Raw genomic sequence first — 20,254 nt, 5'->3', positions numbered from 1 at the left:
TACGATGACAAAATCCTGGAAACACTTGTGTGTTCAGAATGAACTTTCGAGAGTAATAGTCAAAGGCTGTGTGAAATTCAGCTCTGAGGATTTAAGGAAGCTGCTCTTGCTGTAGGCACTCTGTGCTGCCAGTTAAAGGCATTTATCAAGTGAGGCAGTCTGATATCAGCACTGTTAGCTGCCAGGTAGATCTGTTCCCTCCCCAGGTTTTGCAATACCCAGGATCTATGTTGGTTTGAAACTTGGTCTTCAGGGAGGGGTGGAGGGAGCATAATCTGCACAAAACCTCTCTGCTGGAAATTGTGCAAGAGGTATTTCAGCTGGGGGCAGGGGTCTGCGCGTCTCTTCGCTCCTTTACACGGCTGAAGCTTAATTGGAAATAAGCTGCAGATAAGAGTGCACTGTGTGGAACTAGAGCTGAGTTAATTCATGCAGAAGAGATTGTCTCGCAAGTGGGAGTGCTGAGCAGATGGAAGAAACCTCCTAAAATCCTCTCTAACTTTCCAGATTCCCTGCAGCACTTTGTTGCACGCTGTGCCGGTGGGAGCTTGTCAGCACCCTGGGAACGAAGCGGGGCGAAGCAGGACAGGCTGCGTAGCAACTACACTGCGAAGTGGTAACAATTCCCAAGTGGAGCAGTCACAAAATCGATTTTTTTCCCCTTCAGCTTGGCAGCTCTCCAGGTGCCTGCTCTGGCACAATGAAGTGTGTAGCTGGGGAGGGAGGGACTTTGGGTTGATGGGAGGGGGTGATACAAAGAGACAGAAGTTTAGTCATTGAACTGATCACGCTGGACGGATTTATTTCTGGACTCAATTTCCCAGGAACTCCACTATCTCACCCCTGGGGGAAATGCCTCAGCTGAAGTTTCTCTAGCTCCAGCTTCGTGAATAAAGACCTGTCGCATTGGAGTTAGTAACAGCAGCTCTGTCAGTACTAACTCATCCATCTGCTTCAAGAAAATGTTTGCTGTCCACTTGCTAGCTTTCCATTTCACAAAGCTAAAAGAGGATCAAATAAAAAAGGTAAGATGCAGCGTTAGCTGATTCCTATTTTGAGAACTGCGTTACTCAGATACTGTGGGGTCTGCAGTATGTAATGCAGACTAGATAATGGCGTTATCTACTAAAGCGATACAGCCAAATGGGGTAATAAGTATTTGGACCCTAAACCATCTGATGAGTGTGAAAAAGGTCTGGTTAGTGCTTTTCCCTGAACAGTTTTAAGTTCTCTTCTAGTGATGGAGTAAATGATCTTCAGTAAGGAAAAGTGGTGCTTAAACTTCATCTAGCGTGGTGTGGTGTAGTACAGAGGGCAGAAGGGAACCTCTTGCCGAATTGCCTTACAAGTGTAGTGTGAAGGATGGGATTTCTAAAGCTGAGTAGGAATCAGACTCACTCACATTGCAGCAGGGGTAGGGAAAACTCCCAGGGTCTTTGGGCCAGGTCTTCTGGGACTCAAGAGGCAGTTCCAGCTGATGTTGGTGTGGGAGAAGTGCCTGTGTCTCCTTTCTTGTTGTCCAAACATGGTTGATCACTCTGATGTTTACAGATGTGACCTTTAATTACAATTGGAAAAGCTCAAAATGGCACAGATCTGAAGCCATCAGAACTGGGAGTGAATTGCCTAATGGTTGCTCTTCCCTAATCTACCTTCATGGCCATGCTGCGATGGTTTTTTGGCTCTCCATCATAAGACCATGTGGGACCTGTAAGCTTCTTGGGTCAGAGGTCCTCTGGTTTCTAGACATGTCCCCTGCGGGTCCTCTGTTCTCCTGGCATCTCCACTGAGTGCTTTCTTGTGGCTATTGCTGCCAGGCTCTGTCCTCTTGTTTTCCAGCCAGCTGGAGGTGGGGCTGTTTGCCGATGTGTGGCAGTGTGGTAAATCCAAGGTTGTAGTGGGTAGACATGCCTGCACCAGTAAAGCAAGAAACACTGGTTTGTCCCTTGCTTAAATATGGAGTGGCTTGTTCTTAGGGGGGATTCTTCCACTTGTTCTGCCTTGAAGAGAAGCATTCCAAGAAAGGTCCTGGTGTCTCAACAGTCAGATGTCTTTAACTGTCTCTCAGTCATAGGCCTTTTATCCCCAGGGCTTAATACAGTCGGAAGGGGGCCCCAATGCCCTTTCCTTGTGTAAAGATCTGATCTAAGATCTCATCTACACAGCACTATTTCTTCCTGCTTTTTACTAAGATAGGGAGGGACCCTGTGGAGCAGTGCTTGGGTGGAGTGGGCTTTTCAGAGCAATATCCGGAGTGTAGTTGAAGGAGGACTTCCCTGAAGTGAGGACAGTGGGGAGGAGGGGACAGTGGGATTCTGGCAAAGCCATTTAAAAAGTTAAATCTTTCTGCTAGGTGCAGACTAGCCCTACCTGGAGGCAGGAAAATGTGCTCATTAGAGATGTCTTCTAGGATGCGCAGGGTAGGGTGTATGGAGCAGAGGTGGTTTCCCCTAAGTAGAAAGAAAGAATGCCTTCCCATCTCTCTGTCACCAGGCTTATTTGCTCTCTGGTGGCGAGAACAAGAGCCTCCCTGCCATGAAAGCGGCGCTGTTTCCATAACTGAGGCAAGACACTTGGAAACAAGAACTGTCCTCATGTGGTGGTGGGGAGGCATTGAGACAGAACTTGGTGTTGCATGGCCTGGCCATTGCTGCGTTTACAAGCAAATGGTATATGAGCAGGCCCTTGCTCTGGCTGTAAATCGGGCTAGAGAGTCAGCAGGCTTTCCTGGGCTCTGCCTTATCTAGTTCCTTGGAGAGGACACTCTCCTCCTATGGTTGTAAGTAAACAAGGTGAGGAATGCAATTTCTTTGGGGAGCAGGGAGCTAGTGCGTGTTCTCTGCAAATAGACTTGGTAGTTTTTATTACTGTTTAGGTTTTTTTCCACAGGGACTTCTGTCACAGGTTACTTGGCTCTGTGTGAGAATGCATGAGTGCTCTATGTCTCCAGTCATTGTGTTTTCTTTTCTTTTTTTTTTTTTTGGGTATCCCCAAAAAAGCAGTGCTGGTGCTTGGGCTGAGATGGTGGATCCTACACAGTGATGGGGCCTCAAAAAGCCTTGGAGGAAATCAAGTGCTTGTGCAAACAAGGGCTACAAAGAAAAACCTAAATAATGGCCTTTTCAAGGCACAGCTGTATCCAAAGGCAGCTGCTGCTGCTTGCCAATTGCATCTTGTAGTTTAAGACTTTCTCCTCTGTGTGTCTGTGTTTTGCTGTTAGGTAAGTGCTGGAGTTACTTTCAGGGTCCTGGCTCTTTCAGGTGGCTCATTGCTGACCATCAGTTTCAAATGGGACTGTGAATAGGTAATTAGTTTGTGCCTCATTAATATAGGTGGCCAGTCCAAATTGCAGAAGAGGCCCATTTTTCTACAGCATGCGTTCTCTGTTTAAACAATTTAGGTGCTGGGTTCAAAAATGAAATGAACTTGTAGAATCAGAGGGGTGGGGTTTGCGTAGGTGATGTGCTCACTGTCAGTTTGTTACCTATGTGAAAGGAATTATTTTGTCTCCTTAAGATCTGTTTAGCCTCATGTCCATCAAGTGCGTGGGAATGAGCATAGTCATTCCTGTCCAGCGTAATGCAGGGGTGCTGCTGGAACTGGAGTTCAGGATTTTCAGATCCTTCATGCCAAACTGCACCCTTCATGCTTAGAAACTAGTGCAAGTGGCTAGGAAGTTCCTACATTTTCTCTGCTTGCAGAGATAAAGGAAGCCTCCACAGTATACACAGGAGTGTAGTGTGAAGGCAGTGCTCATCCCAGGCAGCTGTTGAGCCTTGAGGAGCCTTCATGCCTCCCGAGTAACATCTTTCATCTTTCCAGGTTGACAGGTACCTGTATCACATGCGTCTCTCCGACGATGTCTTGCTGGACGTGATGGCTCGCTTCCAGGCCGAGATGGTGAAGGGCCTGGGGAGAGACACGAACCCCACGGCAACAGTAAAAATGCTGCCATCGTTTGTGCGCTCACTTCCCGACGGCTCAGGTGAGTTGCCCCTGCTCCATCACAGCAGTGCTGGTTTAGGAAGATGATGGGTTGCTGCCAGTACTTGAGGACAGCACAGCAAAGACACAGGGCAGCCAGTGGCTTCGGGTTACTGCCTATCTCATGTTGAGAAAGCAGGTGTGTATTGAGGAGACAACAGCTTGGGGGAGTGCTGGCAGAGAGTTTTTTCCCTGCACCAGGTGGATTTTGACCTAGTGCTGCTTGTTTGAGGAAAGGACCTAGTAAGTGCTCAGAAAACAGCCTCTTTCATCTGCAAACGTGGCTGTACCTAGTGCAGGCCTCCCTGCATGAGCTGTGGCTGGGCATGGCAAGGGCAGCCTCTACAGCTCAGACCCTGCAGTGCAGTGTGCTGCAGGTGTGGGGATGTGGGCAGTGCTGTGGCTCTGGTGTCCACGGAGCTACAGGGAAAGCAGGATGCTGCAGTGAAACCCCCCAAATTGCAGAGTGTCAGCAATGTTGCGTTCTCAGAGCTGTGACCCCTTCTTGGCTTTTGACAGCAAACTCTGCACTGCCTTCTCTTATGGTCCCAAAAAATGGTCTTCTCTTGCCCTTCCTTGCCTTCTGCATTGGGAAAATCTGCTTCTGGATGAGGTCTGCCAGGAAACAGCCTGCTCTGCTGCTGCAGCTGGATCCTTGCTTCTGGTTGCCCTCAAGACTTAGAGAGGGAGAAAGTGCAGTGGTGTCCTCTGGGAGGATGTGAAGTGAGGTAGGATCTAAAAGCCTGTCTTGGGGAAGTGTGCACATCCAAAATAACTCTCCTGCCTCAGCTGGCTGCCAGCAGTGCAGGCTGACAGAAAATGATGTTTTTCCCGGGTTTAACCAAGTCTCTGAATTTGTGCTGGACTCTGTGTCTGGCCTAGGTCAGGACTCTGTGTTTAACAGCTGTTCATACAGAAAACTTAAATGTTTGCTTTGTACCTCATTTCCACAGGACTTCATTCCTTCATTCCTTCTGAAGGTAACTTTCCCACAATTAAATGAGAAATAATGGCTTTAATGGTATAAAGGGAATGTTTGGAAGCCAGTCCTTTGAAATGAGGGACATCTGAGAGAAATTATATACAAACCACTGGAAAACTGCCTGGCTGGAACTGGGCACTCTTCCTTTTGCTGCTACCTTCACCAAAGAAAAAAGAAATATTAGCTTAACCCTTCCTAGCTCTGTGACTGTCACTGGTTCTGAGGTCTTACATGACACTGACCCTGTCCTGAAATTGCAGGGACCACTTGAGGTCAGGAGTCTTGGAAAATTGCATGTAGTGTTATCACTGTTGCAAGACTTCATGTTCCTCAAGGCCAACTTTGGACAATGCTCTGTTGGCCTGCGTGACCTTTCCGCTATGTCAAGGACATGCTGCAGAGTCAAGCTGAGCTATGTCTTATTGATACACTGCCTATTTTAAGAATCACATTGATTTGTCACTTTTTGCTCTCTTGCAAAATCTTTCTTCGTTATTTTTTTTCCATACAAAAGCTTCCAGAAGGTTTAAACACCTCAGACATGGCTGGATTTTCCCATTTGCAATAGCAACAAACTTTCAGATTTTTCAGTGCCCTCAGTGTTGCTACCTGAAATGACCCATGTGGAGCATCATCAGTTTTTAATAATTTAGGGATTAATGGTCTGACTAATGTCACAGTTTACTGAGTATAACCCAATTTGCCTCCTCACCTTTGTGATATCTGACCATGGTATTACAGGTAGAATTTCTTGCTTCCTTCCCTTTCAGGCCAGATTTGATAAAATTTAGTCAGATGTTTGGATTGTGGCACAAAGATCATGCAAGGCTATGCACATGCTACTGCATTTTCCTTTGGAGTATGGCCTTCTCCTGTGCATGAGGTGAATAGATTATTGTAGCACTGACGCCAAACTGTCCTTCCATCTGAGGTCTCCTGCTAGATGTGTTTGAGCTAAGAGAGCTGCCGACTGAGAAACAGGATGGTACTTTTACAGAAACACCTAAAGGCATTTGGAAATGCTTGTGTTGGTTGACTTTGAGTGGCAAATTAGCCTTGCCCCACTTGGAAGTTGGCTTCTGCAGTAGGGCCAAGTCTTAACATGGGACTGCAAGTCCTTCATCCTTTGCTGGATGTAGGTAATGGTTTCGAACTCCATTTCTCCACATTTCAGGTGTCCAGCAGGTTTTGCAGACCCTGTGTGCTCTGGTTGGCTTTGCAGTTGCTTTGGACCTCTCTTGTGGAAAAGCTTATCCCTCTGCAGTTTGAAAACATGCTACTGTGGAAGGAGCAGGGTGGGCAAAACCAGGCTGCTAGATAAAAATGAAATTAGTTGCCACGTAGCAGGCTAACAGGAGGGACATGATGCCCTTGCTTTAGGTTTGCCAGCTCTCAGCCTTCCTGGCAATGTTCCCAGGCCCATAGGATAAGGACCTGCCATGACGGGGCAGGAGAGGCTGTGGCTGCAGTGAGGCAGGGGCCCTGGGCTGTGGCCTTCAGCGTGGCAGCCGGGCCATGGTTCTCGGCCATCACTGGTGATGGTTGCCCACTTGTGTTGCAGAGAAGGGTGACTTCCTTGCTGTTGACCTGGGTGGCTCCCAGTTTCGTGCCCACCGGGTGAAGGTGTTTGATGACGGGAAGCAGAGCAGCCAGCTGGAGAGCAAGTTTTACCCCACACCCAAGGAGATCATACAGGGGAACGGAGCTGAGGTAGGGCATGCAGGGTCTTCTGTGGTGGTGCTGTGCTTGAGCGCATGCCCGCCAGACACAGCCTGACTCTGTCCTCTCCTTTCCATGCAGCTCTTTGATTATGTTGCTGACTGCCTGTTAGACTTCATGGAGACCAAAAACCTGAAGCATAGGAAGTTACCTCTTGGATTTACATTTTCTTTTCCATGCAAACAGACCAAATTGGAAGAGGTAAGATGCGAAAAGAAACATTATTAGCAAGTCTAGCTCCTTGCAAAACCCAGAGAAGCTATTGCATGGGAGTGTTACCCTGTGGCCTTTCTGTGGGGTCATTTTTACATAGCTCTCTGAAGAAGGCATGGATAACCGTTAGCATTTAACTAGGCTACTGTTCAAACACTCATTTCCCATCTCAGGGCAACGTGATCTTTAAGCTAAAGCTATTCTTTTACTTAATTAGTATGAGATTCCATAGTAACCACATGCCCTACATGTTAGAGTGTAAACCACATGCTTTTGTGTCCTGAAGCATGTTTCTTTTTTAATTACTCATTCAATTTCTTTTTTACAATTGATTCTAAATAGGAAAGACTTGTAGCAGAGCTGTTTGAAAGGCCACATGAGGAAATGAAGGGCTAGTTGCAATTATTCTGTGGCCTCTTATTCTAGCCTCTTTTTTATTTCTAGGCATCTGTGCTTTGGGTTCCAGTCCTGCAAATGCTTTTTGCTTAATGCTATTACTTTGTGATGAGCATCAGGAAAGCCACACATGCTTTAAACAAAGCACAAGGAGATGCATTTGCGGGATTGGGACTCTATAACTGTACGTGTTTAGTTGTGTTTGTACTGACAGGCACCCCTGCCAGTACAGGTGAGATGTTCTGCTGTGACTTATTTTGGCCCACATTTTAATGTGTGGAGAGACATAGTGGGCTTCTCCACAGACTGGCTGTCTTTGTGGGAGGTTTCTATGCTAAAGTTGGAGCTTTTGGGTCACTGGACTGTTACTTTGCAGGGGGTTCTTCTTGCCTGGACAAAACACTTCAAAGTTCGAGGAGTTCAGGACACAGATGTGGTCAGCTCTCTGCGCAAGGCCCTCCAGAAGCATAAGGCAAGTTTTGTACCTGCAGGAGGTGAACCAAAGTGGCCCCAGATTGTTCTCTTGGGAAATCAGCTGTTGGTGTGTGGGTTGTTTTGGGAATTGTCAGACATCCTTCAGGGACAACCAGTAACAAATGTCCAACATAGCTGTATATCTAGTATACAGGGCTCTCCCTCAGAACTGAAGCTGTGGAAGGGGACATGCAGCTGCAAATCAGGCTGCCCCAGGTCAAACAGTGATGGCAACTGCGTGCTGATAAACTGGGCTGATGGTGGAGGCAGACCAGTGTGGCTCCACTGTCCGTCTGAACTAAAGGGAGTCTGTTGTGAACCTATTTGTAAAGATGTGCATACACGCCGTGTTTTGTAGCTTGGTTTGTGGGACAAAGGTTGGGAGGGGAACCTATTGTCTGATTGGCACACCTAACTCTACCAGGGCTTGTCAGCCTGTTTCAGTCTGTGGGATGGAGTGATTGATGGTAATTATTAAGGTCACCAGTAAGACTGGTTAAATCTGCCCTTGAACTAGTGTATACCTTTGAATATCATTATGTGTTAATATTTTGGAAAGCCTTGTTTTTCATGTTCGGTGCTATTGGTAACATCATCTAAGAAACACAAAGCATCTTTCCACACCTTGACATCTTTGTAGTAAAAGGAAATTCTTCTGTTTTCTCACATGGTTAAAATCCAGCCTTGACTTTGATTCACCTCTTTTTCTGCATCAGTCTTGCTGTAGTTAGGAGGAACAAAGGATCTGAGACTTCCTGGGTGAAGTCAACCCCCCTGTTAGTGTTGGCATCTGAGTACAAGAATCCTTTGGTAACTTTCATTTTTACTTTATCAAGTTACCTCAGTGTGAAAGGAAAACTGCACAGCTTTGATGGAAATGCTTTTTACTTGAGTGTGATATTGGTGCATAGCCTTGTGTTGAATAGCTGCCTTTATGTATGTGTATTTTCTGTCCTATTTGGTGGGATCTGCTCAAGGGGTAAGACATTATGCTAGCATGCAGTCCATAAGGACAGATACACAGGTGTGTAAATTGTACTGTATTTTAAATACATATGTAATAATTGTATTGTCAAACCACTAAGATGTTGCTTTTCTGGCAAACAAGGTTGGATTGGGGAAAAACAAGTCCTGCAAGCAAAGATCCTGGCTGGCCAAGCACTTGAGAATTCAGAGATGTTTGTTACTTTACAGGGTTGTGGGGATAGCACTATAAAAGGAAGTGGTGTGTCTTTCAACTGAAGGCCTTTCCTGAACCAGGCCTTCAAAGTACGACCTGGGGAGTATGTCTGCATGCTGTTGCTTTAACACACAGGAGGCTTTCTAAGCTTTTTTTCCTGTTAATCACCCATCTTTATGCTATTAGGACATAGATGTTGATGTTTTGGCACTGGTTAACGACACTGTGGGAACCATGATGACTTGCGGATATGATGACCAGCGCTGTGAAGTTGGACTCATAATTGGTAATTTTTTCTGTTCACTAAGTAGGTTTTTTTTCCCCCCTCATTTGTTAATCCTAACAGATCTGGAGTAGAAGGGAGTGTCCCAGTACAGGAAAGAGCAGGAAGAAAATAGAAAAAACAATGGTCAGATTTTCAAGCCTGGCTGCCTTCTGTAAAGCAGCTGTTTTTATGCTGATCACATTGCCATCAAATACCACAGTCCCCATTTTGTCTGGGTTCGGTTGTGTGACCAGCATACTAAACTTTTCTGCTGACTGTATTGAAAATTGTCTGTCCAGAGAAAGCTGAATTCCTCTCACGTCTGGTAGTTAGGATCGGCTATGCTTTCCACAGCGTCTCCACCTCTTGCACCATGGTGGCTTTTTTAAGGCACATAGAAGTATATTTGAAAAAGAAAAACAAGTCAAGCCTTAGATTAATTTCCAGTATTTTTCACTCACTGTGAAATTATTATTTAAGAAGTGCAGTTGGCTTGATATTAGCATCCTGTACCACAGGGTTATGTATTTATATTTTCTTCCAAAGACAATATATTGACTTATCCAAACATGTGAACTTAAAACCAACAAAAAGCAGACCTGAGGCAAACAGGTAATTTATCCACACTGGCTCCAACATGCACAGGGACTGGCACCAACGCATGCTACATGGAGGAAATGAGGCACATTGATCTGGTGGAAGGTGATGAAGGGAGGATGTGCATTAACACAGAGTGGGGCGCCTTTGGAGATGATGGTGCTTTGGATGACCTCCGCACAGAGTTTGATCGGGAGCTTGATCTGGGATCTCTCAATCCTGGAAAACAATTGTAAGTGATTCCCTGGCTGATTTCCCTCAGCAGTCTGAGTTCTCTGAGTGAATTTCCAGCATACGCTGGGAGCTCCTTTGGAACAGAAATCAGGTTGAGTGACCTGAGTTGACTTAATCCTGGTCCTGTCCTATATGGACCTTTCCTTTCTGGGAAGGGTGGGTACCTTCCACACCTCCCTGCGTCTCAGGCCAAGGGGTTGCTGCTGCAGTTGCTAATGTGTCATTAAAAATAGGTGGTTGCTCTGTTGTGATGCTGTGGAGGGGTAAAGAAGGAGGAAGGTGAACAAAGGGCATATTTAAAGCCTGGTTCATCAAAACTGCTTCTACTGTCTGAGCTGCTCGCAAGTCTTTTGAATGTTCTCTTTAACCGCTCAGTTATTCTGAGGGGCTGTTGTTGGGTCCCAGGACCTCAGGATGGCATCCCATCTGCAACTTAGCTCCCGAACACCTTTTGTATGTGCTTAAATATGATCAACCTGCATAAGAACGTGAGATGCTTGAACTTCTCATGGCTGTAATCCTTCCTGTGCCCCATTCCAGGTTTGAGAAGATGATCAGCAGCCTGTATTTGGGGGAACTTGTAAGACTCATTCTCCTAAAAATGACAAAGGAAGGTCTGCTCTTTGGTGGGAAAGTGTCAACAGCCCTGCTTACTAAGGGCAAGATTGAAATGAAACACGTGTCTGCAATGGAAAAGTAAGAACCTGCAATATGCTATGTGAAAGTGGCTGTTAGTCTTTCACAAGCACAGCAATGATAATTAACACGTAATCTGTGAGTACTGGGAACAATCCTGAACTGTTCAACCCGATTTTGCTTTTGCCCAGGAGAAAAGTTGATCCTTCTGTAAGTAGGAATTGGTGGAAAATTAAGCTTTAGCAAAGTACCACAGCAGCAAAGGTATTGGTAACCCACACAGGTGCAGGTTGTTTAGATAACCTCTTTGAAGGGCTGAGCACATGGGATGACTGTTATAGTTTTCAGCTTCTGTGATGTGAGAATACTGGAGTTGTGGAGATGTAATACAGACTCTGGATCACCTAATGGATAACTACATGGGAAAACTGACAGATTCTGGTGTTTTAAAGAGGAATCCTGGTTCACATTGTTGCTCCAGGAATAATTTTCTTTCTTGTATTAGTGAAGCTGTGCCTCTATTCCTGTGCTCTCCTTCTGTGGACTGAATATTTTATCCTGTTCTCTTCTTGGCCAGCTAATGGGTATGTCTCACCAAAAACTGAACCCCAGGAAGCAGCCTCTTAAAAGTCTGTCTCTCCCCTGGGTACTTTTGGGAGTAGTGCGGGAAAGACGTGACTGGGTTATGGGAACCAATTATGACGCTGCCTGATAGGTTGTGCCCTGGTCTTCTCCCATTGCTTTTTGAAACAACATGCAGATATTGATTTGTGTTCTGCCTTAATATCCTTGCATTAGACTATGTATTCTTTTGTGTTGGGGTAGATATAAGGAAGGTCTGAGCAACACAAAAGAGATCCTTACAGAGCTGAACCTGTTTCCCTCTGAAGAGGACTGCATCGCTGTTCAGCATGTCTGCACCATCGTCTCCTTCCGCTCGGCCAACCTCTGTGCTGCTGCCTTAGCAGCCATACTGACCCGACTGAGAGAGAATAAAAAACTGTTGAGGATGCGAACCACTGTTGGGATTGATGGGGGGCTCTATAAAACCCACCCCCAGTAAGTAACTAAAGAGGATTTGATGATTGCTGGCCACATAATGATGTTGCAAAGAGTCTCCATCTGCATATACGTGTGGCTTTTCAGATAACTGCTGGTTTTGCTTCAGGGTTGGGATGAGATTTGGTGGAGTGCGGAGGATCAGACTGGATTAGTTAGTGCAAAGTGGTCTCAGGAGCTTTAGATCTTGAATTGGGGTGGGAACAACATGTCATGTGGGATAATGGTGTCTGGGAAGGAGCAACTGATTCCTCAAGTGAGTCTTGGGCCTCCTGGGCACTTGCAGTTCATTGTGGGTTGGGCTTGTTTGTTTGTTTGTTTGTTTGTTGTTTTGTTGTTTTTTTTTTCCATTTTTGAACCTGTGCTTTCCCAGACTAGAAGTCTGATTCCAGATGGCGACTCTCACCCTCTGTTTGTGATTGTGACTCTCCACTGTTGACTGTTTTTCCTCCAGTGTCCCTCTCTCTTGGCACTGACACTTGTTTAGAGGTATCTTCATATTCCTCTAAATGTACAGGTTCTCCAGGATAGCCAGAAATCAGGAGCATTGTACCCATTTCCTAGACCAGTTTCTGACCTTGTGCTCCTCTGGCTGTGCTTCAGCACTTGTGCTATTGGATGTGTGCATGTATTGTAAGTGTATAGGAAGTAAACCATGCACGAAACGCCTGTGGGGAGTCTAAAGAAACTCTCTGTTCCTGTAGGTATGCCAAGCGTCTGCACAAGGTGGTGAGAAGGCTGGTCCCAAACTGTGATGTTCGGTTTCTCCTCTCTGTGAGTGGCAGTGGGAAGGGGGCTGCCGTGGTCACGGCGGTGGCATACAGGCTGGCTGCTCAGCGCAAGCAAATTGATGCCATTCTTGCACCATTTCTGCTGTCCCTGGACGCCCTCAGAGAAGTTAAGAAAAAAATGAGGACTGAGCTGGAATATGGGCTAAAGCGAGAAACGCAAGCCAGTGCCACAGTGAAGATGTTACCCACGTACGTCTGTGGGACACCGGATGGAACAGGTGAATTAATTTTGTGATCACCTGGATGTGGTGCAGGAAAGTTGCTTGTCTGTTTTCCGGGCGGAATACGCCAATTTTTGTGGCAAATGCCAGTGTGATTTATGTTGGCAAACTGGTGCTTCCTGTGATGTTACCTGGCTGGCCCTTCAGCCCCGTGCTATCAGACTGATGGAATAAATGCCACAGGGAGCAGTGTGCTGTCATTGGCACAGATGAAGTTTTTTGGGATGTGTAGCAGAGTATGCCGTTTTGACTGGCAGACATGCTACGAGAAGCACCAAAATGAAATACCTTTCTTCTTTTACAGAGAAAGGGAAGTTCCTTGCCCTTGATCTTGGTGGAACAAATTTCAGGGTTCTGCTGGTCAAAATCAGAAGTGGGAGAAGAAGATCAGTGCAAATGTATAACAAAATCTTTGCCATTCCTTTGGAGATCATGCAAGGGACAGGGGAAGAGGTAATCTCTAATGAATGTTTAACTGATCCAGCCAAGGCCCATTGCATGGGATTACTGTGAGGTTTATGTGCTTTTTCTGTCCTTCCAGCTCTTTGACCATATTGTCCAGTGTATAGCAGACTTTCTGGAGTATATGGGGATCAAAGGTGCTCGACTGCCTCTGGGCTTCACCTTCTCCTTCCCATGCAGGCAAGCCAGCATTGACAAGGTAAGAGCTGCAACACAGAGTGGGTCAAGTGGCAGCTGTGCATCTGCTTGGTAAATGACATCATTTTGGGTGAGGGTGACTTGTTAGTTTGGAGACTGCAAACAAAAAGTGTTTCATTAGAAAGTTACTGTCCTATGTGCATATGGGAGGTAGAACTTTCACCTCTTGTATCTGATAAGAGATGGATGTTACTTCCTTTTATTCTATAATGATTAAGCCCTTACAACAGTGAAATGACTAGATATTTTTAATTCCAGCCCAGGAATCTTTTATGCTGCCTTAATTCTTCAATGGCAAGAGAGAACAGATGCCTCCTACTTGCTCAGCTACAATGCCATGCTATTTTCCTAACTGTGCTGCACAACTCTGACTGTATAATGCCTGCACTACATTAGTTTCTTTTTGTTGAGTTGTCAGTGGGCAGAACTGAGCTTCCTTGCTCAGCTTGGAAGGATTGGACCTCTCAGATTTCTTAATTTGACACATATGGCTTATTGACAGATACCATATCTTCATCTTTCCAGATCTGATGTGAGAAAAAAAAAAGAATTAAAAAATCAAATTCAGGAAGAAATAATTCTCAATTATTCTGACGCATTTCCAAAGAGGGGTAGGGGAGGTTGTGCTGCTTAATTCTAGTCCAATATGTAGGATACTGGGGGTATGAGAGACTGATATTTTATTGAATGTTTTCATGTCCTGGTGGGTTTCACAATAGCTTTTAAGTCTAGAAGCTAGTCTACTCTGTTTCAATTTTAAGATCACAGTTGAGAGTATAGCAATAGGAGTTGGCTGACTTGGCTACTTGAGGGGAGACCGCTCAATATGCCTTCCAAACCTAGAGCATATTTTTTAGGTCTCAACAGATGATGAGGAAACAAATTCCACATCAGTGGTGGTAAACTGAGTGAGACACACCTGTGTCAGGGTCCCGTAGTATGTCGCCCTGTGTGTTTGATCTGTTACTGTTGCTAGAACTTGAGGTATTTTTAAGAGCAGGTTTTTTTCCCAGTTGGCCTCTTTTTTTTCTTATTTGGACAGGCAGTCCAGAGCCAGTTACCAAGTGGAATGCTAATTCACATAACCTGGAAAACTACTTCCTTTAGGCCAGGTTGCTGTCCAAAAAGAAACAAATCAGTGTTGCCTGTAGTAGTAGGATGATACCAAGCGTCCTTCAGTAAACAAGCCAAAAATTAACAGTAGATATTAATTAATATGTAATTATTTACAGCAAAAACAGTTTTTACATTCTTTCCTGCCCACATAATGCAATGGCTGTGTGCATAGAAGAAGGTGAGATGGGACCGTTTCCCAAATGAGAAGAGTGTTAGAAGGCACTGAGCTGGCAGCCTCTTGGTAAATAGCTGAGTAAATCTGGAGTCACTACCATCAGCAGCTGAGTAACAAAGATACGTGCACACACGCTCTGCACTAGACACTCACAGTAACCTGTCCGGGGGAATACATTATTTAAAAAGACTAGAGGGAGAGGGGGTGGAGAGAAGAAAAGACTGGTGCTTGGAACTTCTAGTATTCTCTCTGTCTTCACTTATGATTTTCTTCTTCTTCTGTTTCAGGGAACGCTTGTGGGGTGGACAAAAGGTTTCAAGGCAACAGACTGTGAGGGGGAAGATGTTGTTGATATGCTGAGAGAGGCCATCAGAAGAAGAAATGTGAGCTATTCTTTTCTGTTCTCTTTGGTGTATTTAATATACGTTCCATCTTCCTCTGGGACCCCACTACTGACTGTGACTTGTGTTTTAGGAGTTTGACCTGGACATTGTAGCAGTGGTGAATGACACCGTTGGGACAATGATGACGTGTGGATATGAGGATCCGAACTGTGAGATTGGCCTTATCGCAGGTACGGTGATATTGAAGTGACCACCGTAAGAAGAAAGCATATATGCAGGTTCTAGGTTAATATATGATATTACTAGTCACTTGGATTTCCTGGCAGATTTGTATGGTATTTAAAAGAGAATGTAATAGTACCTGTAGCAGATAGGATCCTGAAACTGTTGGACTTTTGATCATATCTCTGGTGGTGCCTAACAAGTGGGTGCCTGGTAAAAGAATATGGGCATAGTAGATATAGCATGAATCCTCATTTTGGCAAGTATTGATATTTACTGTGTAGCCACATCATAGGCCTTGGAACTAGAAAGTATTTCTAAAAATGTGAATGAATTCTTTTTGGGCTTTCTAGATGATTCCTCCAGTAGATCCCTCCAAGTTTTCAACCAGGAATACATCTAAGCATGTAAGATCTGAAGCCCCAGTGGAAAATAGACAGTTCTGGATGGCTAAGTGCACCAGTTATCTCATTTTGTTTGGAGGACTGGTCCTTATATTAGTTAACATAACCCATGTTGTAAGTGATGAGGTCCTGTTCACCAAATAATTTCAGACTTGGTAGCTGCCTGAGTGGCTGCTAGGCAGGGTTTGCTTTTGGGAGCGTGCTGTCGTGCAAGATGATTTGTGGTGCATTACAGCCAGGCTGGCAGCAATGACCGATCAGTGCTTGCCAACAGCTGCCAAAGCCATTTCTGACCTGAAACAGAGTCTTCGTTCCTCTAAGCTGGGAATTTTCTGCGCAGGACCCATTTTACTTGGTAACATTCTGTTGTGATAAATTACAGCACTCTGAGCATTACTGGCTAGCACTTGCTTCTGTGAGATATGGTGAGATCTTTGGAATTTGGGATATGGAGAGGAGAGCTTTTAAGATGATCGCTGCAATTATCTTCTCTGCATTTCATCTGCTACTTCACTGTTCTGGCTGAAGCCTTGTCATTTCTTTCCTCCTAGGAACAGGCAGCAATGTGTGCTACATGGAAGACATGAAAAACATAGAAATAGTGGAAGGGAATGAAGGAAAAATGTGCATTAATACAGAATGGGGAGGATTTGGTGACAATGGCTGCATTGACAACATCAGAACAAAGTATGATAAAGAAGTAGATGAAGGCTCACTAAATCCAGGGAAACAGAGGTAAATGTGATGGGCCCGATGCTAAGAGCCTGATTAAGTCACTCTTGAAGACACACTGGCTGCTTTTTAAAATGTGCTTAATGAATGAATAATCAGAAAGCGCATTATAATATTAAATTTCATTTGTTGCATGGTAAGTAATGCACATATCCAGGCAAAAGCCAACGATGTACATTGTTTCTATTACCACAGCACTGCTTTCACCTTAGGGCAGTTACCAAACAGTGCAGCTCTTAAGACTTCCCTGCAAAATGTAGGCCTTGCTGTATTCTTCCTCTTGGATGATTTTTTCCAAGGTAAAGTACAATTCGTGCAAGAGGATGACTGAACTTGACCGTTCTTTGTTTGATAAAGACAGCATTGATTGTATATGACTCCCTGGTGATTGCATGGCCGGGACAGGGAAATGTTTTGCTTCTGTGTGGACTCTGGCTTTAACATTATATTCTGTTTAATATTGCAAGTTTTTTTCTAGTTCTGTTATCTTTTAACATAGGTAAATATGTTGTAATTAATGTTTGCACTTGAAGTCACTGCAACAGATTTTTGATAGTTAAAAGATGGAGTTCAATGGCTATTGCTCTGCAGGCTTTTACTGCTTTTACTGCTTTTTCGAGAGTTGATAGGGCATGTATATACCACTCATGTTAAACAGAGCTAACATGCCATCTCTTTAAAAGCACATTTTTTTCTTCTATAACATAACAGGTATGAAAAAATGACCAGTGGAATGTACCTAGGTGAAATAGTAAGGCAAATTTTGATCGACTTAACCAAACAAGGACTGCTGTTCAGAGGACAGATTTCAGAATCACTCACGAAAAGAGGCATATTTGAAACAAAATTCCTGTCTCAGATTGAGAGGTAAAGTTATTAGATTTACATGGTTTAAATTGTTCAGGACTTCTGGGACCTCTAGAAAATAACCTTCTGCAAGTGTGTGGAACCCTTTCCTTCAAGAAGTCAATTATAGTTTTCTTCTTTGCACACCTGCCCCCGCCCTGCTCCCCCAGCCCCAGAATAAAAGCCAAAACCGAGGAACTGGCGGAGTTCCAGAATTATTCTGTAATTACATGGATTATCATTTCCTGTTGACCCAGCTGTGTTATCTTGGATGCCTTAACTGTCAAGCATGATTATCCTTGGAGTGTTTCTTGTAGGACTAAAAATATTAGTTATTAAAAAAAAAAAAGTCAGTGGTATATGAGTACCCCATGAATATGTCCTTACCTGCATATCTGTGCATGATTGTAATGGCCTTCCAGGCTATTTGAAACCCTTTCTGCTGTTGAAAATCTAGCAAGGTAGTGTCTCAGCCTCGAGATTAAAAATAACACAGCCAGGTGGCTGATCTGGTCCAGCTCCCTCATGACTTTGGGAGCCGGGTGAATAACTGCTGTTTGCACCTTCTGGAAATGCAGTGTAACGTAGCAAAGGGCATGCCAGGAGCAAGTTTTCAATCTGAATTCAGACTGGAATCTGCCTTAAAAACAATTGGAGAGTGTTAGAGTGGGAGAAGTGCTCCCATTAATTTGAATCATGGCAGACTCTCGGCTGTAAGACGTCCATTTGTATGCCTGCTGAAGCTTCCCCTAATGCCTTGCTGCTGCATGTACTTTCCTTTGTGCAGCGACCGGCTCGCCCTCCTCCAAGTCCGACGAATTCTGCAACAGCTCGGCCTGGACAGCACGTGTGAAGACAGCATCATCGTGAAAGAGGTATGTGGAGCTGTTTCGAAGAGAGCCGCCCAGCTCTGTGGGGCAGGACTGGCAGCTATTGTAGAGAAGAAGAGAGAAAACCGAGGTGTGGAGCATTTGAAAATCACCGTTGGAGTAGATGGGACTTTGTACAAGCTCCATCCACAGTGAGTACCTTGGTACCACTTCCCTTTGCTCTTTGCTCATTTCCACTGTGAAAATGTTCCGAGCTGTACCAGCTTTCTGCTGAGGTGATAAAAATTGAGAAGGTGTAAAGATTTAACATGTTTCCCTGCATCCTGTCATTTCCCTTGCCTAGCCAAAGGTTCAAAAATTGCAAAGTCAAGTCCAGTTACCACTGGGAGGCTCTTTTCTCTGGAGTGTTGAGCGACCTTACTCTTCTAATCTTTATTTTCCAATGTTTTTGGCGTATTTCTGCAATATCTGGGTGTCCCAGAGGGAAAGCTGTGTTGAGTTTTTGGAGTTGGGTCATTATTTTGTGGGCAAGCCCTAGAAGTAGATACATTAGCTTTTGAGTTGGGATCTCTAAAGGCAAGGGGACTGTCTGGCATCATGGTGAACAAAATTAAAGCGGAGAAATAGAAATTAAAATCTTGATTGTGTACAGAAACGTGTCTGTCTCATGAATAGGAAGAAAAACAAACAAAAAGGGATGCTGTGGAGAACCAGTGGAAGATGTTGGCTGAGGTTATGATTCCTTGCTAATAAATAAATACAAAGATCTCGGACCAGAAAGCAGCTGCTGAAATGTTCTGTTCTTCTCTCCCTTTCCTTTCAGTTTTTCTAGAGTCCTGCGGGAAACAGTGAAGGAACTGGCACCTAAGTGTGATGTGACGTTCATGCTCTCAGAAGATGGAAGTGGGAAGGGAGCTGCCCTCATTACTGCAGTAGCAAAAAGGTTGCATAATGTTGGACAGAAGTAAAAATGAGAGGTCAAGTCATTTCAGCACTGCCAGGCGTGTGCACTAGAGGTTTGATGAGCGGTGATTCAGGATAGCTTTGCCAGACACCAGTACACAGGTACCTGTTTTCAGGGAGCAGCTGGTTCTTGACTAACCAGGATTGTGGATTTTTGTCCTTTGATAACTTGGATCAGGTGTTTCTGCTCCCCACTGGCATTATGTCTTGGCACACCACAATCTACTCAGTTCTGTGCTTCCTGCAATGCATCTATAATGCACATGGGAGAGTGAAAACAAAACAAACAAATAAACAAAAAAAATCAACCCCAAATGTGTCTTTTTACAATGGCTTAATTAAGCTACTGCACTGCAACTGAATTTATCACCAGTTTCTTAGGATTTTTGTGTGTTTTAGTTTTGGCTTGGCCTGGCTCAAGGAATACTGAGATCCTGGTATTGCATACATCTAATGGACACGTTTGTTCAATGCTTCACAGGTTTTACGATAAATCTGCAAGTAAAATAAATTAATAAGCTTTGGTCAGCGATGCTCCCCCACCACTGCTACATTGGTTGCAAGTGTGTTGTATTGTAAAACTTCCCTGAGGACAGGAGGCATGCTTCGTAAATGAATGTAAAGGAAAAAATATGATTCCACAAAATATCCGTATGTATCAAAATATATTAATGCATTTGAGTGCGCATAAACCTAAACCGACGCTGGGTGGATTCTGACTGTGACTGATTCTTTTGATACTGGGGGAAGAGAGGATGTGGAAACAGCTAGTCTGCTATGTCTATGTCAGGGCTACCTAGAGAGTATCAAATCTGTTCATCTTTAGGCTGCCAAAATAGCTGTGTAGAGAGAAAAAAAAAAGTCACCTGAATTTCTGAAATTCTGCCCTTTGTTTTCCCTCAGTTATCTCCTTGCCTGTTCATGTTGCTCGCTGCTCTGCCTGTCTGTAGTCTGTTGTAAATAAATCTGTGGTGCTGTGAGCCTTCACTTCTCTGTCTAGTGCCTCTTCTGAGTTGTGGGAAGAACATGTAGACAAGTGGGAGCTTTCTTTAAACCTATCCGTAATGGTACTCAGCCGCACTGCAGTTATGATGAAGGTGGGTCAAGGATAGGGCCTGTCAAGCTGCAGCCAAATTTGCCTGTTTCTCAACACTGATAAAGCACCATTTTATTTGGCAGTAGCATGCCCAAAGGCATGCAAACACCCGGAA

General features: G+C 44.6%; 1 protein-coding gene across 6 annotated transcripts; it reads left to right on the top strand.

Moving 5' to 3' along the window:
- The first annotated feature begins 354 nt into the window (after positions 1-354).
- On the top strand, positions 355-20,030 carry LOC104049902 (hexokinase HKDC1). Of its 6 annotated transcripts, none has more exons than XM_064464661.1 (19): positions 355-705; positions 825-1,025; positions 3,823-3,985; positions 6,528-6,676; positions 6,767-6,886; positions 7,671-7,766; positions 9,135-9,234; positions 9,859-10,042; positions 10,585-10,740; positions 11,506-11,739; positions 12,444-12,748; positions 13,056-13,204; positions 13,293-13,412; positions 14,990-15,085; positions 15,177-15,276; positions 16,224-16,407; positions 17,116-17,271; positions 18,038-18,271; positions 18,904-20,030. In XM_064464661.1, exons 2-19 carry the CDS (start codon positions 963-965, stop codon positions 19,046-19,048), a joined length of 2,754 nt encoding a protein of 917 aa, XP_064320731.1. In that variant the 5' UTR covers positions 355-705; positions 825-962; the 3' UTR covers positions 19,049-20,030. The 6 variants fall into 6 exon arrangements, with proteins under 6 accessions (XP_064320731.1, XP_064320734.1, XP_009508970.2 ...); XM_064464664.1 differs by lacking the exon at positions 355-705 and adding an exon at positions 3,000-3,220 and having other exon boundaries at positions 747-1,025; XM_009510675.2 differs by lacking the exon at positions 355-705 and having other exon boundaries at positions 747-1,025.
- The last annotated feature ends 224 nt before the right edge of the window (positions 20,031-20,254 follow it).

The sequence above is a fragment of the Phalacrocorax carbo genome, chromosome 13, assembly GCF_963921805.1.
Source record: "Phalacrocorax carbo chromosome 13, bPhaCar2.1, whole genome shotgun sequence".
NCBI lineage: Eukaryota > Metazoa > Chordata > Aves > Suliformes > Phalacrocoracidae > Phalacrocorax > Phalacrocorax carbo.
This window is presented reverse-complemented; position numbering and strand designations above follow the sequence as displayed.

Bases quoted from the DNA above. Each gene is read 5' to 3' on its own strand.
- LOC104049902 (XM_064464661.1), top strand. From the start codon at position 963: ATGTTTGCTGTCCACTTGCTAGCTTTCCATTTCACAAAGCTAAAAGAG. The intron at 1,026-3,822 runs GTAAGATGCAGC...TCATCTTTCCAG, and splicing joins AAGAGGATCAAATAAAAAAG to GTTGACAGGTACCTGTATCA. The intron at 3,986-6,527 runs GTGAGTTGCCCC...CTTGTGTTGCAG, and splicing joins CTCACTTCCCGACGGCTCAG to AGAAGGGTGACTTCCTTGCT.